This window comes from Perca fluviatilis, chromosome 17, assembly GCF_010015445.1.
Source record: "Perca fluviatilis chromosome 17, GENO_Pfluv_1.0, whole genome shotgun sequence".
NCBI lineage: Eukaryota > Metazoa > Chordata > Actinopteri > Perciformes > Percidae > Perca > Perca fluviatilis.
Genome location: NC_053128.1, coordinates 22,633,789 through 22,653,764, shown reverse-complemented (window position 1 = coordinate 22,653,764; position 19,976 = coordinate 22,633,789). Strand labels below are relative to the sequence as shown.

Here is a 19,976-nt window from a genome sequence, read left to right as displayed (position 1 = left end):
AAGTAGTAGTTTGTCTTTGTCTTCGCTAATGCTTTGCTTCATTAGAAATATGTATCTTTATGAAATTTTCTCCTTTTATTACTTTTAATATATTAATAACTTAACAATAATAATTCAGTACATTTCAGTGTCTCATTCAAGCAATAAGAAGCATTTAGTGAGTGTACTTTAAGTGTTTAATGAGGATTATTTTCATCATGTGTTGATCACAGATACTGCCGTACGTTTCTCAAGATCTGGTATCATCGTCTTACCCAACCCGTTTATTAAAAAATTTAGTTTGTCAAAACTTTAAAGTAGTAAGTAAGGTACAGATTAACAACACATTGTATCGATGGACAGTTGTGAATAGCACACGTTCAATTATTCTAGCACATTCTTGTTTTCTTTGTAGCTCAGCGACTATATACGAGTACGTTATGAAGTTTGACTAGTGTATTTCCACCTGTGACTACATGTAGCAAACACAAACTTAATTTTTAAGGTGGAGGCTCTACAAGTAAATTAATATTTGCTATTAAGGCGACAGGTTACTGGTGGTGAATAAAATTAAAATGTTCATGTTTTATAGAACGCCTCCTTTGCAACACTGAAATAGAAAAATCTAAAATGAATTTTACAGCTTATGATTTTTTCTTATACCGGAAGGAATGGAATTTGTTAAATAAACCACTATTGAAATGATTTATGGGTTATATTACTATTGTTTTATGGCTGCTACGCGTAGCAGCTCATCATCATTAATGATCAAACAAACTAACTTTTAAGCCTGCCGACAACACTAGAGGCCAATCATGTTTGGTGATTTGTTTCCCTATTATATTAACCAGAAAACAGTATCACATAAACACAAAGCTAAAGTTGAATTTGCTTAGTGACAGTGTGCCAATGTTGTCTCATATCAGTGGTTAAAGCTTGCAGTCTGTATCTACTTTTCTATCTGTTGTTTTTTTTTCTTTGTCATGGCTTTGTATTTGTGTATTATTTTGCCTGACACAGGCACGTCAGTATTGAATTTCTTTGCAACCCGAGTGTTGACTCAACATTGAAATACTGTAGTGTCAGGCAAGTCAGCAACAAGCAATGGACAATAGTTTTGGAGCCAATCAGAATTCAACAACAGATGTGTGTCACTGTTGAGACAACCTTTTCTCCTCAGAATTACGTTCATATATAAACTATTTTTTTTTTGGGGGGGGGGGGACATAATGGTGGCTGGATGACTGGATTATAACAAGATATTTGACAAAACATCTGCAAAATGTTTACACCAAAATTCATACTAACCATTTCTGCAAAAGTTAACATTAGACAAATCTGCAAAATGTTCATCATCAGTGTTTATCTTACAATACCATTAATGTATGGTTAAGATAAATTAAACTACTTAGTTTAGGGTAAAAATTTGGTCTTGTTCAAATTTTTAAAATGACAATACTGATACTGATGTTTAATACGAGACACAAACCTCCATCTCTCTAGCTTTGTGTTTTCGTCACCCACACTTTCCCCTGTGCTATACGAATGTCCTCCTACTTCTTTGCAATATAACTGAACACTAAGGCCCCGATCAGACAAAGCATTTTTTGCAGATTGCAAAATGCGAGGCGCACCACACTGCTTTATTTTTTTTTTTTTTATAGAAGCCTACAATTTCTTTAACAATTTTGTTGTTGCTAGGCAACCACCGCAAACAACCGTCTCTCAATTCATCTGATTACACAATGAGAAGATTATAAAAGATCATTGGGTGCTTTTCTGCTCTGAGTTGAAGTTTTTTAAACTCGAGGTGTTCAGGGCGCACCTGTAAAAATGTGAGGCGCTCAGCCACGCAAAAGTAGCGAGCGAAACGCTTCACCCTCATTGAAAACAGTCACAAAAAGCTGCTCCAGGCTGCTCAAAACTCTGTCTCCTCTCCGCCCCCTATCCCTTTTTTTTATATTGCTTTTTATGGTTATTTAATAAAAAAAAATGGGGGTTTGTTTGTTAATATATTATTTTTTTTTTTTTTTTTTTTTTTTTTTTATAATTTATTTTATATAATTTAAAACATAAAAATTAAATTTAAATTTTTTTTTTTTAAGAAAAAGTGATGTAGGTTTTTTTTAAAAAATAATAAAAAAAAAAAAAAAACAATCTAAAAAAAAAAAAAAAAAAAAAAAAAATTAATTTATTTTTAAGGGCTGATCTGGACCTACTAAAGATAAAAAAAAAAAAAAAAAAAAAAAAAAAAAAAAAAAAAAATAAAAAAAAAAAAAAAAAAAAAAAAAAAAAAAAAAAAAAAAAAAAAAAAAAAAAAAAAAAAAAAAAAAAAAAAAAAAAAAAAAAAAAAAAAAAAAAAAAAAAAAAAAAAAAAAAAAAAAAAAAAAAAAACAATTTGTCATGATCGGGCTATGGTTTTTCTATATATGAACTGCATTTGGTTACATGCTTGTCTTGCTCTAAAAAGGAAAGAAGAAAAGTAACCATGCTTTGAAACCAATAACGTGTTGCACATTTGACATTATCTTTTATCTATCTAAAAATTATTTGACCAGGAGTCCGTCTTGAGACGAGCACATCTCGTTTTCAAGAGTGTCCTGGCCGACGAGTAGGCATCAGGTAAACACTTTATTCCAATTCCAATATTCGAACAGGGACAAATTGACCTATAAAGGCTTGCTAAATGGATCCGGTCTCAAATTCATCCTCCAAGAGTTTGCCCTTTTGCTGGAGGTTACATCAACTGTTTAATTCCTGCATCAGTGACACATAACTCAGTCACCCACACCAGTCCTGCAGATGTTTTGATGGACACATTCAAAATGTCAACAACTAAGACAATCAAAGAAACAAAATATATCTCATTCAGTGTCACATGCCATGTTTATTTTGTAAGAGATTTTCACAGAATAATTAAGTGGGCTATGAACACATGCTCAGCTCTATTGGTGTGACATTTGTATTTAATCTTTGAACTCTTTGTTCAAAGTGTATTCACAAACAAAACCTGTCTGCTTATTAGTAAAAACTTTACTAATGCAATGCCACATACACTTTTTGTTACATGCAGAAATCCCATTTCATTATTTATTCATGCTTTCACCAATAGAAAAAAAAAAGTTTGTTTCTGATTGTCTGAAGTCTTTTGTGTAAACAATTTGGGGAAAGATTTAAGCTTTTCTGACACTAATCAAAGTTGTCAAGTTGACTACATGTGGAGGGCAAAAGTTTATTTAATCTATTACGAATCCTTTTCTTACACATTTTGCACCAGCTATCCTCTCTCAAATAAGTTCTTACATTAACACTCAACAAGAAGAAACTGAAAAAAAAACATTTCCTGCAGTGACTCATAAAAGAAAAGAAACACTTTATTGCAAATTATTGGTGAAATTATACATCAAATTGCATTGTGAGTCAGAATGAAAAATGTGTCTCTGTAAAGCATCTCAAAATGTGTGTATTTTATTTTTTAACAAATCCAGCCTTCATTATTTATATGACGTTTGTGAACATTATGATGTTTGTGTTCTGCTTGTTTTTGTTGGGTGTGTTGGTTGGCTTTTAGACTGTTTTACAAAAATTATGTTTTTGATGTCAGATATGGGTTAATTACTTATGAATCTTTTTTTAATCATATTGATTGGTAAAGTTGTATATTTAACTAATTTCACTGGTTCTAGTGCCAGGAAAGACAAATTACTTACAATACTGTAATTGTATTATTTTCAACTGGTGATTTGACCCATAGCTGATCAGTTTTCTATTTCAATTCAAAATTTTCTATGTAAAAAAAAAAACAAAACATTTCTTTACCCATTAGTTGTGTTTACATTTTGTTAATGTTTGTTTGTCTGTCTGTTTTTTTTATTTTAATTTTAAGGGATACTATTTTTTTTTATGTTCCAAAGTCAGTTTATGAAACAGGTCAAATGCATTTTGCAGACATGTGCAGAAATGACTACTGGCATTCATTGGAAAAGCAGTCCAGGATATTTTGAGCAGAAAATATACAAGTCGGAGTTTGAAGTGTCTGTTTATTATGAGTTCATTCTGTAGAGATGTGCACTGTAAAAAACTATTTAACGAACAAGGTGTGTATTGTGGTACAAATCAAAATCGGGTGTTAAAGTAAGTTTGTGTTTATATATTTCATAGAGGGACTCTTTACAGTGATGCAGTTTAGGTAACAGTCAAATATTTCCATGTATGTATAGACCAATTCTGCCATGCAAACATTTCACAGGCATTTAGATACATTTCTAGGAGCTTTCTAGGAGAAGATGTGAATAAATTGCTTCTTAAAATAACTCAAATGTAAGTGTAAATATAGCTCTAAAAGTCTGTTATATTGTTTGACAAGTGTCTATCTTTTGCACACCCTTAACTGAAAGAGAAGAGAAAGAGGATGATAAAATGTCAGACAGATTAAAGAATAAGAGAAATAAAGAGGGGCCAGAAGGGCAGCACTGATGCCTGTTGCCCTGAAATCCTAACAGTACCCCTGCTTCTATCTACCAGCAAACATTCAGATCCTCACAGGTTCTAGTTGGAGGAATAATACATATGTGTTGTCCTTCCAACCTACAGTTAACCCTGTCATCTTTAAAAATGCAATCAAAGCAGCCTTGTAAGTTAACCGTAGTCTCATAGTCAGTACGTGGTGCTAGTTTTAGCTCGCAACCCCAACTCTGTAGTGTCTGTTGCAGTCAAAATGGCTGCCAAACATAACATCAATCCTACCTTAAAGCTGAATGCATGGCTTGTTGGCAGCCTTGAGAGGACAAAGCCTTCCCGAAAATGCTACTCAACTGTAAACTCGGTGCAGAAATCTTCTGCCCTCGAGGACGTGGCTTAATGATTGATTGACTGTGGCTAAAGCCTTCAGCACACTAAAAGTCAACTCTGTCTTCTTTACCGACAAATAGCGCTTCACAGCCTGTCGATACACAAGGTCAACAGTAATTACAGGAAACACATGCTCTAAATGGATTTGGACACAGTTCATTCAAAGTAAAGAAGTTAATAGATTAAAATCTATATTTTCATTATTATTGTCAAATGTGGCAATTCTTTCTACAAAAGACCAGTTTCAAGACATCTTTCATGCTTTTAGTACTACTTAGCATTTTACCACAGTTTTGCTACCAAACTCCCAAAGCCACAAAAGTGGTTGTTGTTTTAAGAAACCATCTGTCAAGCTTTTATTGTCATGGACCATGACTAGTAACAAGCTGGGAAAGATGTCCAGGCCTCTGGGCTCAAAATGCCCTTTATAGGGCAGAAATAAAGCACTTTTAAAAACCAATTTGTTTACGTTTACATTTGTTTTAAGGAAAAAATTTATTATAATAATTACATTTTGCAGACAAAATTCACACTAAAGTATAAGAAAACAAAACATTTTATTCATGAAAATAAATATACATCTTTAGACAATTCCATGCACATTTTAATGATAAAGATAAAAGCACTCTGTGGTAAGATGAGTAAAGTTTAGTTTTCCATATTTAATGTATAATTATATTCACAACCTGTACCCACTGTGGTAGTGTGTTAGGAATAGATCTTTGTTGCTTTCTTTGCCTGTTTTTATTGTCACCTTGTTTATACTTTTTTGTTGTTGAAAAAGCTTATTCTAATTGTGCTTGTGATGAACAGAGTTGTTAAATAGAACGTGGCTTTAAATATTCTTAGAGTTTAGACTTTTTGTCTTTCCTTCGACAAAAACTGTCCCGTAACGTGATGTGTGGGTACAACTCATCAGTAGTATTCTTGTGTTTCATCGTCCACAGCAGCACCTTCACTGTCTACGCTATCACGTCACACTTCCAGTAATTTTTGTCTCCTTATATGTCCTCCTCTCAAACTGTATATTTCCCATAGTCATTACCATTCAATGTCCTTCACTATTTATATTCAATATGACGAACCTTAGTGGACGTGAAAAGATGCAGCCTGTAAGATTGAAAGAGTTGAAATTAGTGGAGTGAATATACAGTATACATTTAGTGGAATTAAGAGGCTGAAGCTCCTCTATTGAAGATGTGGTGACAAAAAAAGTTTTTTCCAACTAAAACATACAAGCTGCATCTTTATTATTACTGTCATAAATCCTGCCCTTTTCCTGTGGTTAAGGGCAACCAAAGTTTGCCATTGCTGTACGTGCTCACCTCTCCTGACTGCACCCCAACAGGGAAGAAGAACTCCTTGCTGCTGCAGAAGTTCCAGAAGGATCTGAACGCCGGCGTTTTCAACACGCAGGAGAACGAGATATTGAAGCAGATTATCCGTCAGGACAGGGAGATGGTGATGATGGTGGACCGCAAGCAGTCAGTTACCGGGATGAACTCAACACCAATGTCAGGAAACTCCATCATTAACTCACCAGGCCAACCTCCCTTCCCCACTGCCTTCGGCACCAATCAGCTCCAGCAGTCCTCTGTTCCCCTGACCTACAGTGCTTCAGCTATTGCCAATGCCTCTGCTGCCCGCATGCTGCCATCCGCTGCTGCTGCAGCGCACGGGGTTTACCCTGCTCCCAGTCTTTCCCATGGCAGCCTGAATTCATCCTCAATCAACCCACAGACCCCACTCCAGCAGCAAGGAGCGATCATGTCGCCCTTCTCCTTCACGGCTGCAATGTGTAGTCCACCCGTGCAGACCCCTCTGGCTAGCCGGAGCTTTCAGTACAGCTCGCGCACAGCCTCCCAGCTGTCACTTATCCAGCAGCCCATGGCTCAACCACCTCTATCCACACAGCAGCAGCTCGCCCAGCAGCCCGCAGCATCGACTGCAGCTGCAGCCTCTGCAGCACTGCAGCAGCAGCAGCAACCGTCACCTCAGCAACAGCAGGTCCCTTCACCTCAGCGGGGAGACATCCACAAGAGCACACAGGCTCTGCAGTCGGGCAGCTTGGGACGAGATGTCAGACATTTATCGGCCTCCCAACCATCACTGCCACATGACACACCTCTGGGGCCCAGAGTGCACCCAGCTTCAGGAGACTCTCTGGCCTCCATTGTGCCACCGACGGCGGCAGCGATCCAGGGAATGAATCTGCAGAGCGGCATCCGCACCACAGTGCCCCAGCGTGTCAATTTATTCCGGCAGATGTCGTCAGGAGCCTTGCCCCCGGTGCGCTCGGCAGCGGCGGCGGCGGCAGCAGCAGCATCATCATCCTCCTCAACCCAGCACAGGGAATCCCCCGGATCTAGGAGAGATTCTGTCCTGAGCAGTACAGAGACCGAGCAAGACAAAATGCGGTTTGCATCAAATTTATGATCCCATTTTTGTCCCTTTTCATTTTTTAAACTTCAATATGTTTCGATTCATTTTTGAAAGTGGAGATGCAACAAAAGAGATAAAGATGAGGAACTTCAGCATTTTTGTTTCTCTCCAATTTTCTTCTAAAATAACCTCATAGAAATCCTGTACATACAAGCCCTTGTATTATATTTTAGACACATTGTTTCCCTAAACTTAAGAATGTATATTATACAGATACATCTCTTTTCTTTTACGCCATGTGTATGTGTGTGTGTGTGTATATATATATATATATATATATATATATATATATATATATATATATATATATATATATATATATATATATATATATATATATATATATATACACACGTATATGTACTGCTGTATGTGTGGGTGTGTGTGAGAATGTGTGTGCGTGCATGTGACCGTGTGTGTGTGTGTGTGTGTGTGTGTGTAAAATCCAACTAGAATATTTGGCAATGGCAATTTAAAAGCTGTAGTATAAACATGAGTCTTCCTTTCTGAGAAATATAAAGAATTATATACAATGTATGAAGTTTTTATTTTATTTTATTTTTGCTTTCTGTTTTTTTTAAAGTGGAATGCATTGTGGATTCTGATGACTTTTTCTTTTCATTTTATTTATTTTTTTTACCATTGAGGAAGAGAAAAATTATCTTCTCATATTAAGCAGCTTTAGGCACCACTGTGGAATAATACATGCAATCAACTCTGACAAATAATCTCCAAAAGCACACACTCATGTAATGAATCTACCAGAATACCAGTTTCTTGAACCCTCATCTCAGAAACCAACGCAAATACTGTAAGTAAGTGTTATGTTGCTCTCAGCAACAAAAATACAGTATGCTGAGGCACTATATCCCCACAGTGGCTCACATACAAACCGTGACAGTGTTATGGGTCCAAAGGGAATAGATAATAGAAATGCTGCTTTCTTTGTTTATTTTCAAGGGGAATGGAGTGTGGAGAAAGATATGGATGGATGCTATTATTTTCTATTTCTAATTTCAGAAGGCTGAGATGTTACGTTATGTTGCTTAAAAATTCTGTGTATATTTATAATATTTATAAACTAAAGATTATCACCATTATGCAATAGACTGTGACATTAAGATTACCTATATGTGTGCTGTAAATAGTTTTGTAGATCTAGTATTTACAGATACTGTGTGGTGCATTCTCTATCATAACAATGTCTTACTTCTATCAGGAACCTGGATATCAGCTATACGCGAAAAAGGTTTAGTGACAAAATACACATTTCATAAGAGATAAACAAACCTTAATGCAATAGCGAGCACTACTTGATGCTGAGAAATGCCTGATTGGGGGATCCCTCTCTCTCTCTCTCTCTCTCTCTCTCTTGCTCTCTCTCTGTATTCTATTCCTAGCCCTAATATAGTTTTTGATTTCAAGTAAACATATACAATATTTACCTACAATACACAACTTGATTTCAAAGTCATCCTTTTAAAAGTAAATGTGTCTTTCTTTATTTGCCTCATTTCCCAAATCATTGTAAGAATGATTCTTTGGTTCTAACACTTTATAATAACATGCATCATTAATAAATGGTAAATTGATAGTTAATTAAACTTTAATTTAATTAATTTAATTCATAGTTATTTAACTTTTAACAAACAATGAATGATGATTTATCATCAGTATATGTTGTGAAATGTTTTAATATTGTCTGATTTAATGTTGTTTTGGACCCCAGGAAGACTAGCTGGTCATCTAGGTGTCAGCTAATGGGGATCCTTATAATAAATACAAATACAAATTTATAATGTTGTAATAAATTAAATTCATACTAATTATCAGTAATGTTATAATTTGTTATGCTATCATTAGTTGAGTGTAATATAAAATAATTAGTTTATAAATGTAAAATAATACTTTGTCGATGATTAATAATGAATTTGTAAACCCTCCATAAACATTATATGGATGGCTATTATAAAGTTGCAACTGATGCTTATATCCATTAGTTATTGATTAATAAGTGCTTTTTAAAGCATCAAGTAACATTAATGTGGCCCCTTTTAAATATCTTTCTGTGATCTGTAAAAGAGATTATTATTTGATTATTTGTGCACTGATAAAAGCAATCGAAATAATGTTCATAGGTACTTTACATATGTATTTATTAGCCATTAACAAGGTATTATAATCATCAGTTGCAACTTTATAATAGCCATCCAAATAATGTTTGACAGTTTATAAACAATTTCTTAAAAGTTTTCAAATAATTTGGTGATCATTATCAAATAGGTGCAGTAGGTAAGACTTATAAAACTAACTTTCTGTCATATTTGCTGAAACTGATCCTATGTTCCAGTAGAACTACATGAAGCAGGTCATTTAAAAAATGAAATCCGGCTCCTCTGGCACCACCTACAGCCTGTAGTGCGATTTGCAAAAATCCACCGCTCCCTGTTCAGATGCACCAATCAGGGCCAGGGGGGGTGTCTAACTTGCTTGTCAATCACTACTCATGCACACGCATTCATTCTCCCTTGTGGGGGGGAGGGGCTTAGGAGACCGTTTTGGGCTTTAGCAGAAAAGGGGGAGGGACTGAGAAGTTGTTGATGTTCAAATGTTTTGGCCAAGTCCTGGATCTTCCCAATCCTACCTACAGCACCTTTAATATAATGTATAAAATGTTATGATAAACTGTTAAAATAACAAATTAAAGCATCATTAATAATTAGTAAACAGTATTAATGATTCATTGTTAACAGCAAAATAACTACTAACTAAAGTTGAATTAACTATCAATTTACCATTTATCAGCGCTGGTTATTATAGAGTTTTACCTTTTTTGTTATTCATCAAACCTTTTTTGAATCTGCATCTTGAGTAAAACTGAACTGTACGCTGTCATATCACAATTTCTGTAGTTGAAGAGCCTGGCACGACATTTCCAACTCGCATGTTTTAAGTTAAAGACGTCAGGTATGCAGTCACTCAAGTGTGCAGGGGGGACGTTTTCACCAAGAGGTGTTTTTGTGCTGCTGCAAGTCAGAAAAAGAAATGCTGGTTTGCATTAAGGTTTCTGTCTCATGTAAATCCATTATGTGGGCTTAGGTACTCTAAACTGACCTGGACTGATATTGAGGCAGGGAAGCAAGGTCAAGCCAGAATATTATGACTCTATGCAAAAGGATAAGAGCTATTTCGAATATTTTAATCTTACAATAATAAAAGTATTTGATGACTCATCTAAAATAAGCCAGTCGTTACGGCTTGCAGGCCATTTCCCCTGCACATACAGTAGATTGTCGTGTGTGCGGTCTTCATACAGCGAGTCAAATGTGACAAAAGTAATCTGCTGTCATGCAGAATTTCTATTTAGAGTCACAGTTTTCATGGCACCAAACATCCCATCAGTTCAAAGTGACTAAGCCCTCTGACATACCGTTTTAAAAAGATTACAAGTCTTCGCTACAGATTGTGTCGATAGTGTATACAGTCAACCCACCAATGTCATGAAAGCATGCACTGTCACAAATACTTAAAAAAAAAAAAAAGAAAGATACTATCTCAAAAATGTTGACGTTATATGTAATGTTAGATTATGTTTTGTTCATTGTCTGTCTGCCTTGACGTTATCTGTGTGTGAACAGAAGCATTGACTTTTCACATGGACATTCTTAAGTATTTGTGCCTAAACTATAGCCATGTTCCATCCTTTTGTTATGAGTGTGAGCTCGCTGCCTACAGGGGGCAATTCTGCACACAACTGCGCATTCATTCATTTTGACTATACTCTGTGTTCTATGTCTCAGTGTTTTTAGACAGGAAAGGAGTAAGCAACGATGGCCAAATGTCTCAGTTTATCCGATTGGTATCTTTACTTACAAAGTGAACTTCTAGAGGCAGGATTTTTCTAACATTCTCAGTCAAGCTATATAGAATATTTAATGAGGTCATGTACAGTTTAAAAAAAAAAAAAGAGAGAAGTGCAATCCTTAGCAGTAATATCACGCTCAATGAGACATTGTACACATTTGGAGCACCTTTATATCTTCCTTTGTATAGCTAGCCACTGATGTTTGGGTTGAATATTGATGTGTGGAAGAAAACTGGCCAAAGCGAAACATTCATTGTATTTGTTTTAAATTGCACTTTCTGATTTACTAATAAAAAAAAGTTACAGATTATTTCGGCTAGGTTAGTTGAATGAGTTAGTAAGGGAGCAATATCCCCGAGAATTTGTGCTGCCCTGATCCTGTATGAGGTTCTAAATGAGGGGGAGATGTTCCATTTACAACGAAGAGCGCTTAATCGTGAATATGCCATAGTGTATAGGAACTAGTACACAGTCAAGATGGATAGCAGCACTGTTGCTTTGTGCTGTTTTTGATACTTGCCTTTGGAGGGAAAGCTTCCCAACTATGTGCTTTTTTCACAATCACAACTAACATACTGGAATGGGCATTAATGGTGATGTACAACACAAACTAATGAGCTTACATATTAGCAGTATAGAGACTCTCAACAAACCAGCACATATACTTGTATGTTTCTTTTTGTTTGTTGTTTTGTTGGTTTGAGAAAATAAAAAGAAGAGATGCAAAAAGGAAGGAGAAGGAAAGGAGATTAATAATAATGCACAGAGAGGACAAACCAAAATGCTTATTTGGTTTTGATGACTACAGGTTTCATATGTTTACTGATGATATGCGCAGTGGAGAGAGGGGCAAAAACTCCGGCGAGCTGCCCGATCCTCTTAAATGCCACTCACATGGTCATTGTTTAGCTCATTTATGTAATCCAAGGCTTAGAGAAAAAGAAAATCAGTTGGTTACTTGATACAGATGAAAGAAAGATAAATGTAAACTTTCTTACAACAATATGCAGACAAACAGTGTTTGTCAAAAAATCCTTTTGATTTTTGTTTGTTTATTTTGTTTGTAAATAATAAACCTTTAGAATATAGAAAATAAAAGACATATTGTCATTTAAAAAAAACCGAGTGTGTGTCATTCTATTGTCGAACAGTGTGTGTCGTGATGGAGACGGGCACTTTTTACTCATTTACAATTTGATCAAGGGAGAAAATGGAGAAATGATTTTGGAGACGAAGCAGTGATGGAGAGGTTGTGGAGTATTCAGGTATAGTGTCTGTCAGCAGTTACAGGCCAGGTGAAAAATCGGTCTGTGGCCATCAGGGATTTCCATTCATTACCTACAAATCCAGTTATCCGTCATAAAGCCATCATTCAAAAGACTGATTTCTCTGCATGACTATGTACTCATAGATGGACATAGATAGATAATGAATGTGTCGCTTTTTATAACTAACAACACCTTGATCATGTTAAAGACGGTTTGATTTAGATTTGCATGTTCAGTCGCTACAATGATTAGTCGATTAATCAATTATTCGATCGGCAGAAAATTAATCAACAAATAATCTGGATGTTATCATTTTCTTTGTCATGTATGTTAGTGAACTGATGACTTTTGAGTTTTCCAGGTTGGTTGAACAAAACAAAACTTTTAAAGACATCGCCTTGGACTCTGTGACATAACGGCCATGTTTCATAATTTTCTGATATTCAATAGACAAAACGATCAGTTGATTTATCAAGAAAATAATCCTCAGATGAATCGATAGTGATAATACCACAATAACATCCATGAATCCATTTGTCAGCAAATGTATTTATAAACACCTTTCATAAAATCTTGTGAATTAATTATTTTTCTTCCTCTCTCCCAATTTAAAATTGAGCACAGCTCAACTTCTAAAGGTGGTTTGCCGTTACCTTTTGAAAGCCGGGCTCACCAAGGTTGGAGGGGTGAGGCATGCTTCAGTTGATCTGTAGCTCTGTCATCAGAGAGACACTGACCTCAATTAGGCATTTATGCTTCATTTAATGTGAGTAATTGGATTCAGGGAAATTAAATGTTCAGCATGTTTGTAGGATGACAACAAAAGTTTGTTTACAAAGCCATCATCACAGGAGCATCATTGCCTGCCCTTACATTCATGCAGGGAATGTAATGTACTGTAATATTAGTAGATATTGTAATAATAATGTCTACATATGTGCATATGTGATCCGACTATAGTCTCAGTACTTTATCTGTCGCCGAGAATAGGCAAATTACATATGGTTTGACACAATCTCAACTCAAGGTCCAATTAATGTACTAGCTTTTTCCATAACTTTCAACCACATTTCACAGTCTTCTTCAGCAAGTGGAGTTTGATCACTGACTGAAGTATGAAACTTGGGTACTTATTGTATATTGTATTTAAGTCTATTAAAAGATGACCTGATGGTCAGATGGGATGTGGTTGAAAGCTCTGTGAAAAAGCTGTGTGGACCTTCTTCTAAAATCTGTGTTGCTGTTCTGTGAGTTACAGTGTGCTACAGGAACAAAGCACATTCATTCATCTTTCATTCAGCTGGTAAAACTGTTCAACTTCTGTTTAATTAAAGAGATAGCCAGGTTTAATGGGATGAATGAATGGCCTGAGCATGCACCCTCTATAAAAATAAAAACCTGACCCAGAGTCATAGTTTAAAGCACTATCTACTATATATCTATCAGAATTTGTTATTCCTTGCATGGATATGATTCACATATAATCCTTAAAACAAAACTTTGCATCAGTATGCATCCTTTAATATCCACCATGAAGATGATGATTAGGATGTTATTTGGCCAATGTCCAGCACACTTAGTGCAGTGCATATATCGGCATCCTCATATCTGTTCCTCCTAAGGCTACTGTCACGTAAAATTCTTCCCTCTGTTATTCCTGAATCTATTGTTCTTATTTGTAAGGACAGCAGGTAACAAACAGTGCTTTGTGGATAAGCGTCCATAAATCCACTTGGACACAGATTTTGCCTCATAATCATCGTGTTAGCTTTTTCTTCAGTATCAAAAGTAATCATGGTTACAGTACAACCCCGGAGCTACTAGAATTTAATGCAGCATCACTTTTTTCAAAGGTGAAAAAATGTGTCCAAAATGTGAAGAAATATAAGATCAAATATAGCCAGGCAACAGCTAACTCGTCTCCATGGCAACATATATCCTGTTAATACCTCAAAGCACCATATATACATTTATATAAAATATATGTAAATGATGTAAATCTTAACAATTTTCAATTATTTAACCACTGACATGCCAATTGATGGATTTCTGAGTGTGGGGGGTTGGGAGGGTGCTCTGAATGAAAACGTCCAGGACCACCCCTGCCTGGAACAGTGCAAGCTGCAGAAGAAGAGAAGAAGAGAAGAAGAGAAGAGCCAACCGGGGTGAGTGACGTCCAAAATTAACCAACCAACACTTCCTCAGTGCTTTTTATTTTATTTTCAGTTAAAAGCCGAACAAGCTATTATTTAGTTGTTGGTTGGATAAGGAGACAATTGTCAAAATAATGACCAATAATTTATGTTTCTTTCTTCTTTAATGTTTATTTTAGGTAAGAGAAAAAAGCTGCCTATTGTTACAACTTTAACTTGTGTAATATTTTAGCTAAAGTATAGTCTTGTTTTTTTTTGTTTTTTTTTTGCACCATCAGGCTCCCTAAGTCAGTTTGTGGCTTGTTTTTAGTTTTTTTCCAGGGAGCTGTGATGTCAAACCAGGTTGTTATGAATACATGAGTTGGTCGAACTCCCAGGTTGCACCTGTCAACACCTGTCAACATCTTTAAAACAAAAAGTCTCTCATCCCAGCATCCCTTTATCAATCACTCCCTTTCATACACCGTTGACAGTTAGGATTAATGGGAGTTATCTCCTTTAAAATAAAACTAAAATAAGGGTTAGACGGCTTGACCCTTCACTGATCCAGTAGAAACTCAAGGTTGACAAATGTTTTTGAGAAGGCATTACATTTGTAGACCATATTGTTCTCATTTGAAATATATAAAGTCCCTAAGAAAACCGGGGCTGACAACGCCAGTATCTTCTTATTACTAGCCATCATATTTTCTTCCGTTCAGTGAGTAATGACGATTTTTCTTGACTACTATCAAAACTCTCTGATGAAAACAATGACTGACGACTGCGTGCTCTGTGTTTGCTCTTTACTCTAGGTCTAGAGAGATGTTCCATCATTTCCGGTTTTAATTGTTTGGGCGACAATACAGATTAGCACCGTCTGCTGTTATGGAGACGTATTACGTCTTGCGCACATGCAGAACGTACGCTCAAGTCGGCATCGCTTCGGTGTATTCCGAGGCACTTTTTGGACCGACGGGAGCCGACTGATCAGTCCGACTGCCTTTTCTGCCGTCGGGTTGGTGTGTCAGAGCCTTTAGAAAGTAACCATCACGTTTTTACTGTATCCAGAAATGTGTTATCAATGTCATTTTGAATATCTATACAAAAGAGGTAATAATGCTGTACTATATTTACTGATTAGTTTACCTGAATTGAAAAGTATTCGGTCAGGGATAGTTTGAGGTCCCTGCGTGATACCATCTGTGTAGCAACTCTGTGATGTTTTCATTTCAGCATCACTGACAGAACATGTGCTCCTCGGTATGACCCTGAAATGACTTGCAGCCTACAACTAAAATTGGTTCTTCTTTAGAAGGATGCTATCCTATGGATTCAATTATTTAGGATTGCATATCAAAGCATTTTATATAACCTGTAGCACATGGGGTCAACAATCATGTAAGTTAAATTATACCACCAAGGGCAGTATGATAATATAGGGTAAAGACAATAACCACCAACAGCTGTAGAGTCAGTTTTGGAATTAAATGTACAATGTAGAGAGTTCTCCTGAGAAATTGAATTACTTTCCGATTTAGATATAATTCAATCAATCAATCAAAATGTATTTCTATAGCACTTTACAGCAACCAGCAGGTATCCAAAGTGTTTTACATCAGGAATCAAGTATAAAACAACATATCATACAATAAAAAGAATGTAACATATAACACAGTAAAATCAGAAAAGGTGAAATTTTCACACCAGTACTACGTATTAAAAGCCAGTCTAAACAAATAGGTTTTGAGTTTGGACCTAAAAAGAGATACATCCGTAATAGTGCGAATATCAGGGGATAACTTGTTCCAGAGTCTTGGAGTAGCAACTGCAAAAGCCTGATCACCCCACCGTTTATACTTTGACCTTGGGACTTCTAAAACCAGCTGATTTGAAGACCGCAATGACCGGTTGTGCTCACGCAAAATTAAAATTCTGGACAAATACTCCGGGGCCAGGCTATTTAAGGCCTTGAAAACAAACAATAAGATCTTCAAATCTATTCTAAAATGCACAGAGAGCCAATGTAGGGTGTAGAGAACAGGAGTGATGTGTGCACGTCTAGATGTATTTGTTCAAAAGCGAGCAGCAGCATTTTGAACAAGATGGAGGTCTGATTCAGACCAACATAAAGAGCATTACAGTAATCCAACCTTGAACTAATAAAGGCATGAATCGCCTTTTCTAGGTCATGCCTGCTCAGGAAAGGCTTAACTTTAGCCAGGAGACGAAGCTGGATAAAGCTCATTCTAACAACATTACTGATCTGCTTGTCAAATTTCATGCTGCAATCAAAAGTAACACCCAACTTTTTGACATTTTTGAATTCTAATGAATCTTTACAACAATTGGTCATAACCTATGATGGCAACAGTTTGCCATTTATTAAGGGTTTAATGAGCTACTCTGCTTACAACATCGAGTACTTAAATTGTGGTTGCATCTCTGCAACTGTACTGTTCTCTGATACCATATTTCTTAAAAACACGTTATGCTGTAAAAAGCCTAGATGTAACCCGCCTAAAAGGGGTTAACCAGTTAATTGTATTCAATCATTATTTATCCATACTTTACGTTTATGAGTGATGGGGGGTTTTATTTTGAAAAATACATTTTATTTTGTGGGAAACCGTAAGTAGCGCGCTCAAATACTTCCGTTAGCGGACAACGCTAGAAACAGATGGAGCACGAGTTGAAAAAAGATTGAGAAGAAAAGGTATGAAGACCTGTTGTTTTGCTAACAGTTAAATATGATTTAGTTCGTTATGTAAACACATGTATACTTTGTTTTAGAAGTTGGAGAACCATCCAGAAATCTTATACTGGAAATCCTTTCTTGGTAAGCTAAGGTGTTCAATGATTGTGTGTGTGGAAAAACCACAAGGTGCACATGCTAGCTCCAGTTAGTGATTATTCAAACATTTTCTGTTGTTTGAAGGAATGTAACATGATAAAAGACATTTATTTCATGGTTTAGGGAGAATTGTCAACTAATTTGGCATGTATTACAAAAATTTGCTTTTGTAACATTTTATTTTGTGGTATATATGTGACTAAAGGTTAAAGTTACATACAGGAGAATATAAAATATCATTTTAAGTTATTTAAAGTGGTTAAATCAACAAATGCTGAAGTTCATATAAATGGTTTTCAATTAAAGACTGTATTTCATTTATTTTGATTCAAAATCTAAAAAAATCCTATGTAAAAAGGGATTAAAAGCAGAAAGAAAAAGTTCATTAGTACAATGTGTTCTTATAATTACATTTCAATTGTAATGACATAAGGTTAAAATTGTATATTCTGACTTTAATAGTTAAAATAGCTATTGTTCTTCATGTGAACTATGATATGATATTTCTGAACAGTGATATAATGTTGTACAACACTTCAAGAACTAGTTGATATCATAGATCCTGGACTGAACCTGTTCTATATATAGGTCAGGTCTTTTTCATGAGGCGAGCAGAAGTCCCAGAAGCTCCTTGAATCATACCATAGATATATACACTAGATGTCGCCTTGACTACGGCAGTTCATTGGAACGAATGCGTCAACAGAGCCGCCATCTTGGAACAGATAAATCGTCATGAATGCGATTTTCTAGTTTTTGTGGTTCGTTCCAAAGGTCAGACATGTATTTATGATCGAGTCCAGAGAAAAATTAAGCTTTTGATATTAATATAATCTACTTTGTTCAAAATGTAATGCCTAGTGCCTGTAAGCCTAGGTTTATAGTCCCATTCTTCCACTTGATACTGCTTCCACTTAAGTAAACTTAAGATGAACTATCGACTACAAAACAAAGAGACTAATTAATGTGTTAATACAAAGAATATTTATTATGATCGGTTCACAGATCTGAGTCCAAATGGAAACTTCACCCTTCTGAACTAAGAGTTTCTGCTTCAAAGTGAAGTTTAAACAGACTGAAATGTCCAGGCTCACTCCTCCACTATTTATTTCTGTATGTATTTATGCGTTAAATGTATGTGTATATATCTATGGAATCATACCAGGTGAACTACTGATCCATAGATGGCGAGCCTTCCAATGAACAGTGAACCTCCACCACAGCATTCCGGAAGCCTGTGGTAGGATTGTGTCAGTTTAACAAACTGGCACCAACAAGATTTTCTTTTTCGACTATTTACCCTTGACTTTGACTATCCCCCTTTGACTGACTCGAATTCTGGATTGAACTCTGGGATTCTTGAGGACGACTTCCAAGGAACATTTTCAAAAAGGACATTTTATTTTATTCTAAACTTAATTTGGACCCACAGGTAGTGTGCACACAATTGTTGTAGTGTTTGAAATATTTTGTTGAACTAAAAAATGTACACATTTCAAAACGTTACACCTGTGTTGTTTGGTTATTACTGTACTTCTCAGCTCCTACGAACCTAGGGTGTACATACTCTGAAGTGGGTTATATATATCACAGATACAGAGGTATAACACATACAGCAGTAACATCTGTTGTAACCATTGCTTTACAGTTGTAGACAGTACTATGTATATTCTGTAACAGCTTGGTCAAGCTCTTTATTAAAGCTAAATGACATTTAGACTGAGAAATATTCAAAGCCAGGAGTCTTTTTTTTACCATGTCATGCAATGAATATAATATTCTAAATGTCTTGTGCATCAATTTAGACACATTCCCCAAAGTTCAGCCTGACATATTTGGTATCTTTAGAAACTTTGAGATCCCAGCCAGAAAGTAAAATAAAGTTCTGTGGGTTTGAACCATTTTTGGCTTGACAGCACGAGTATTTACAAACTGGCCCACCAGTGGGTGAGTGAGGTTTAAGAGGATTTTAATATAATATGGGTTAGGGTTAGAAACAAATGCTCTTCATCTATCCTTGTCTGAAAAAGTGTTCAAGCAATTAATTACTGCATACACGGCAACACTTAGTTTGCAGTTCATAAAAAGGCAGCCCCTTCAGGGTGTGTCCTGTATGTCCCACTGATCGAATTTCATCAGGCCAGTCGAATCAATGTCAGCTTGACTTCCTTCCCTCCGTCGCATTTCGTTTTAAACAATCACCTCAAGACATTTATAACATTAAAGAACTGAGCGACCTCAGGTGCACATGTAAAGGTTATTACCACCAGGAGAGACGACCGCGGTAATCCACAAGGTGGTTTTTGTTGGGCTCTGATCCGAAAATAGTCATATTTATGCAGCTTTTCATTTCGACAGCACTCCAGAGATCGATTGCGGACTGTGTTTACAAGGTTCACCTACATTTTCTCGTTTGTCCCACGGTCACCTGCCGCCTTTCACATCCTATATTGGCCCACCGTTCTGACTCAGACTCAATCCGCTCGGTTTGTGTGTGCATGTGTTTACTCGGTATCTGTGCAAGCACTGATGAGATGTACAACGTCCAGGCCTGTTGGGCAGGGGACTCTGATTAGAATGCAATG

The 19,976-nt window shown here is 36.1% G+C and overlaps 1 protein-coding gene across 2 annotated transcripts in view; it reads left to right on the top strand.

Annotated features, from left to right (window-relative positions):
- The window catches only part of LOC120545613 (potassium/sodium hyperpolarization-activated cyclic nucleotide-gated channel 1), a 117,277-nt gene extending 109,725 nt beyond the window's left edge, over positions 1-7,552 (top strand). Inside the window, exon 8 of one of the 2 annotated variants that reach the window (XM_039780125.1) lies at positions 6,179-7,552. In XM_039780125.1, the coding sequence (XP_039636059.1) occupies positions 6,179-7,266 (1,088 nt within the window). In that variant the 3' untranslated portion in view covers positions 7,267-7,552. The remainder of the gene's footprint in view (positions 1-6,178) is intronic. The other variant, XM_039780126.1, reaches the window with a different exon arrangement.
- The last annotated feature ends 12,424 nt before the right edge of the window (positions 7,553-19,976 follow it).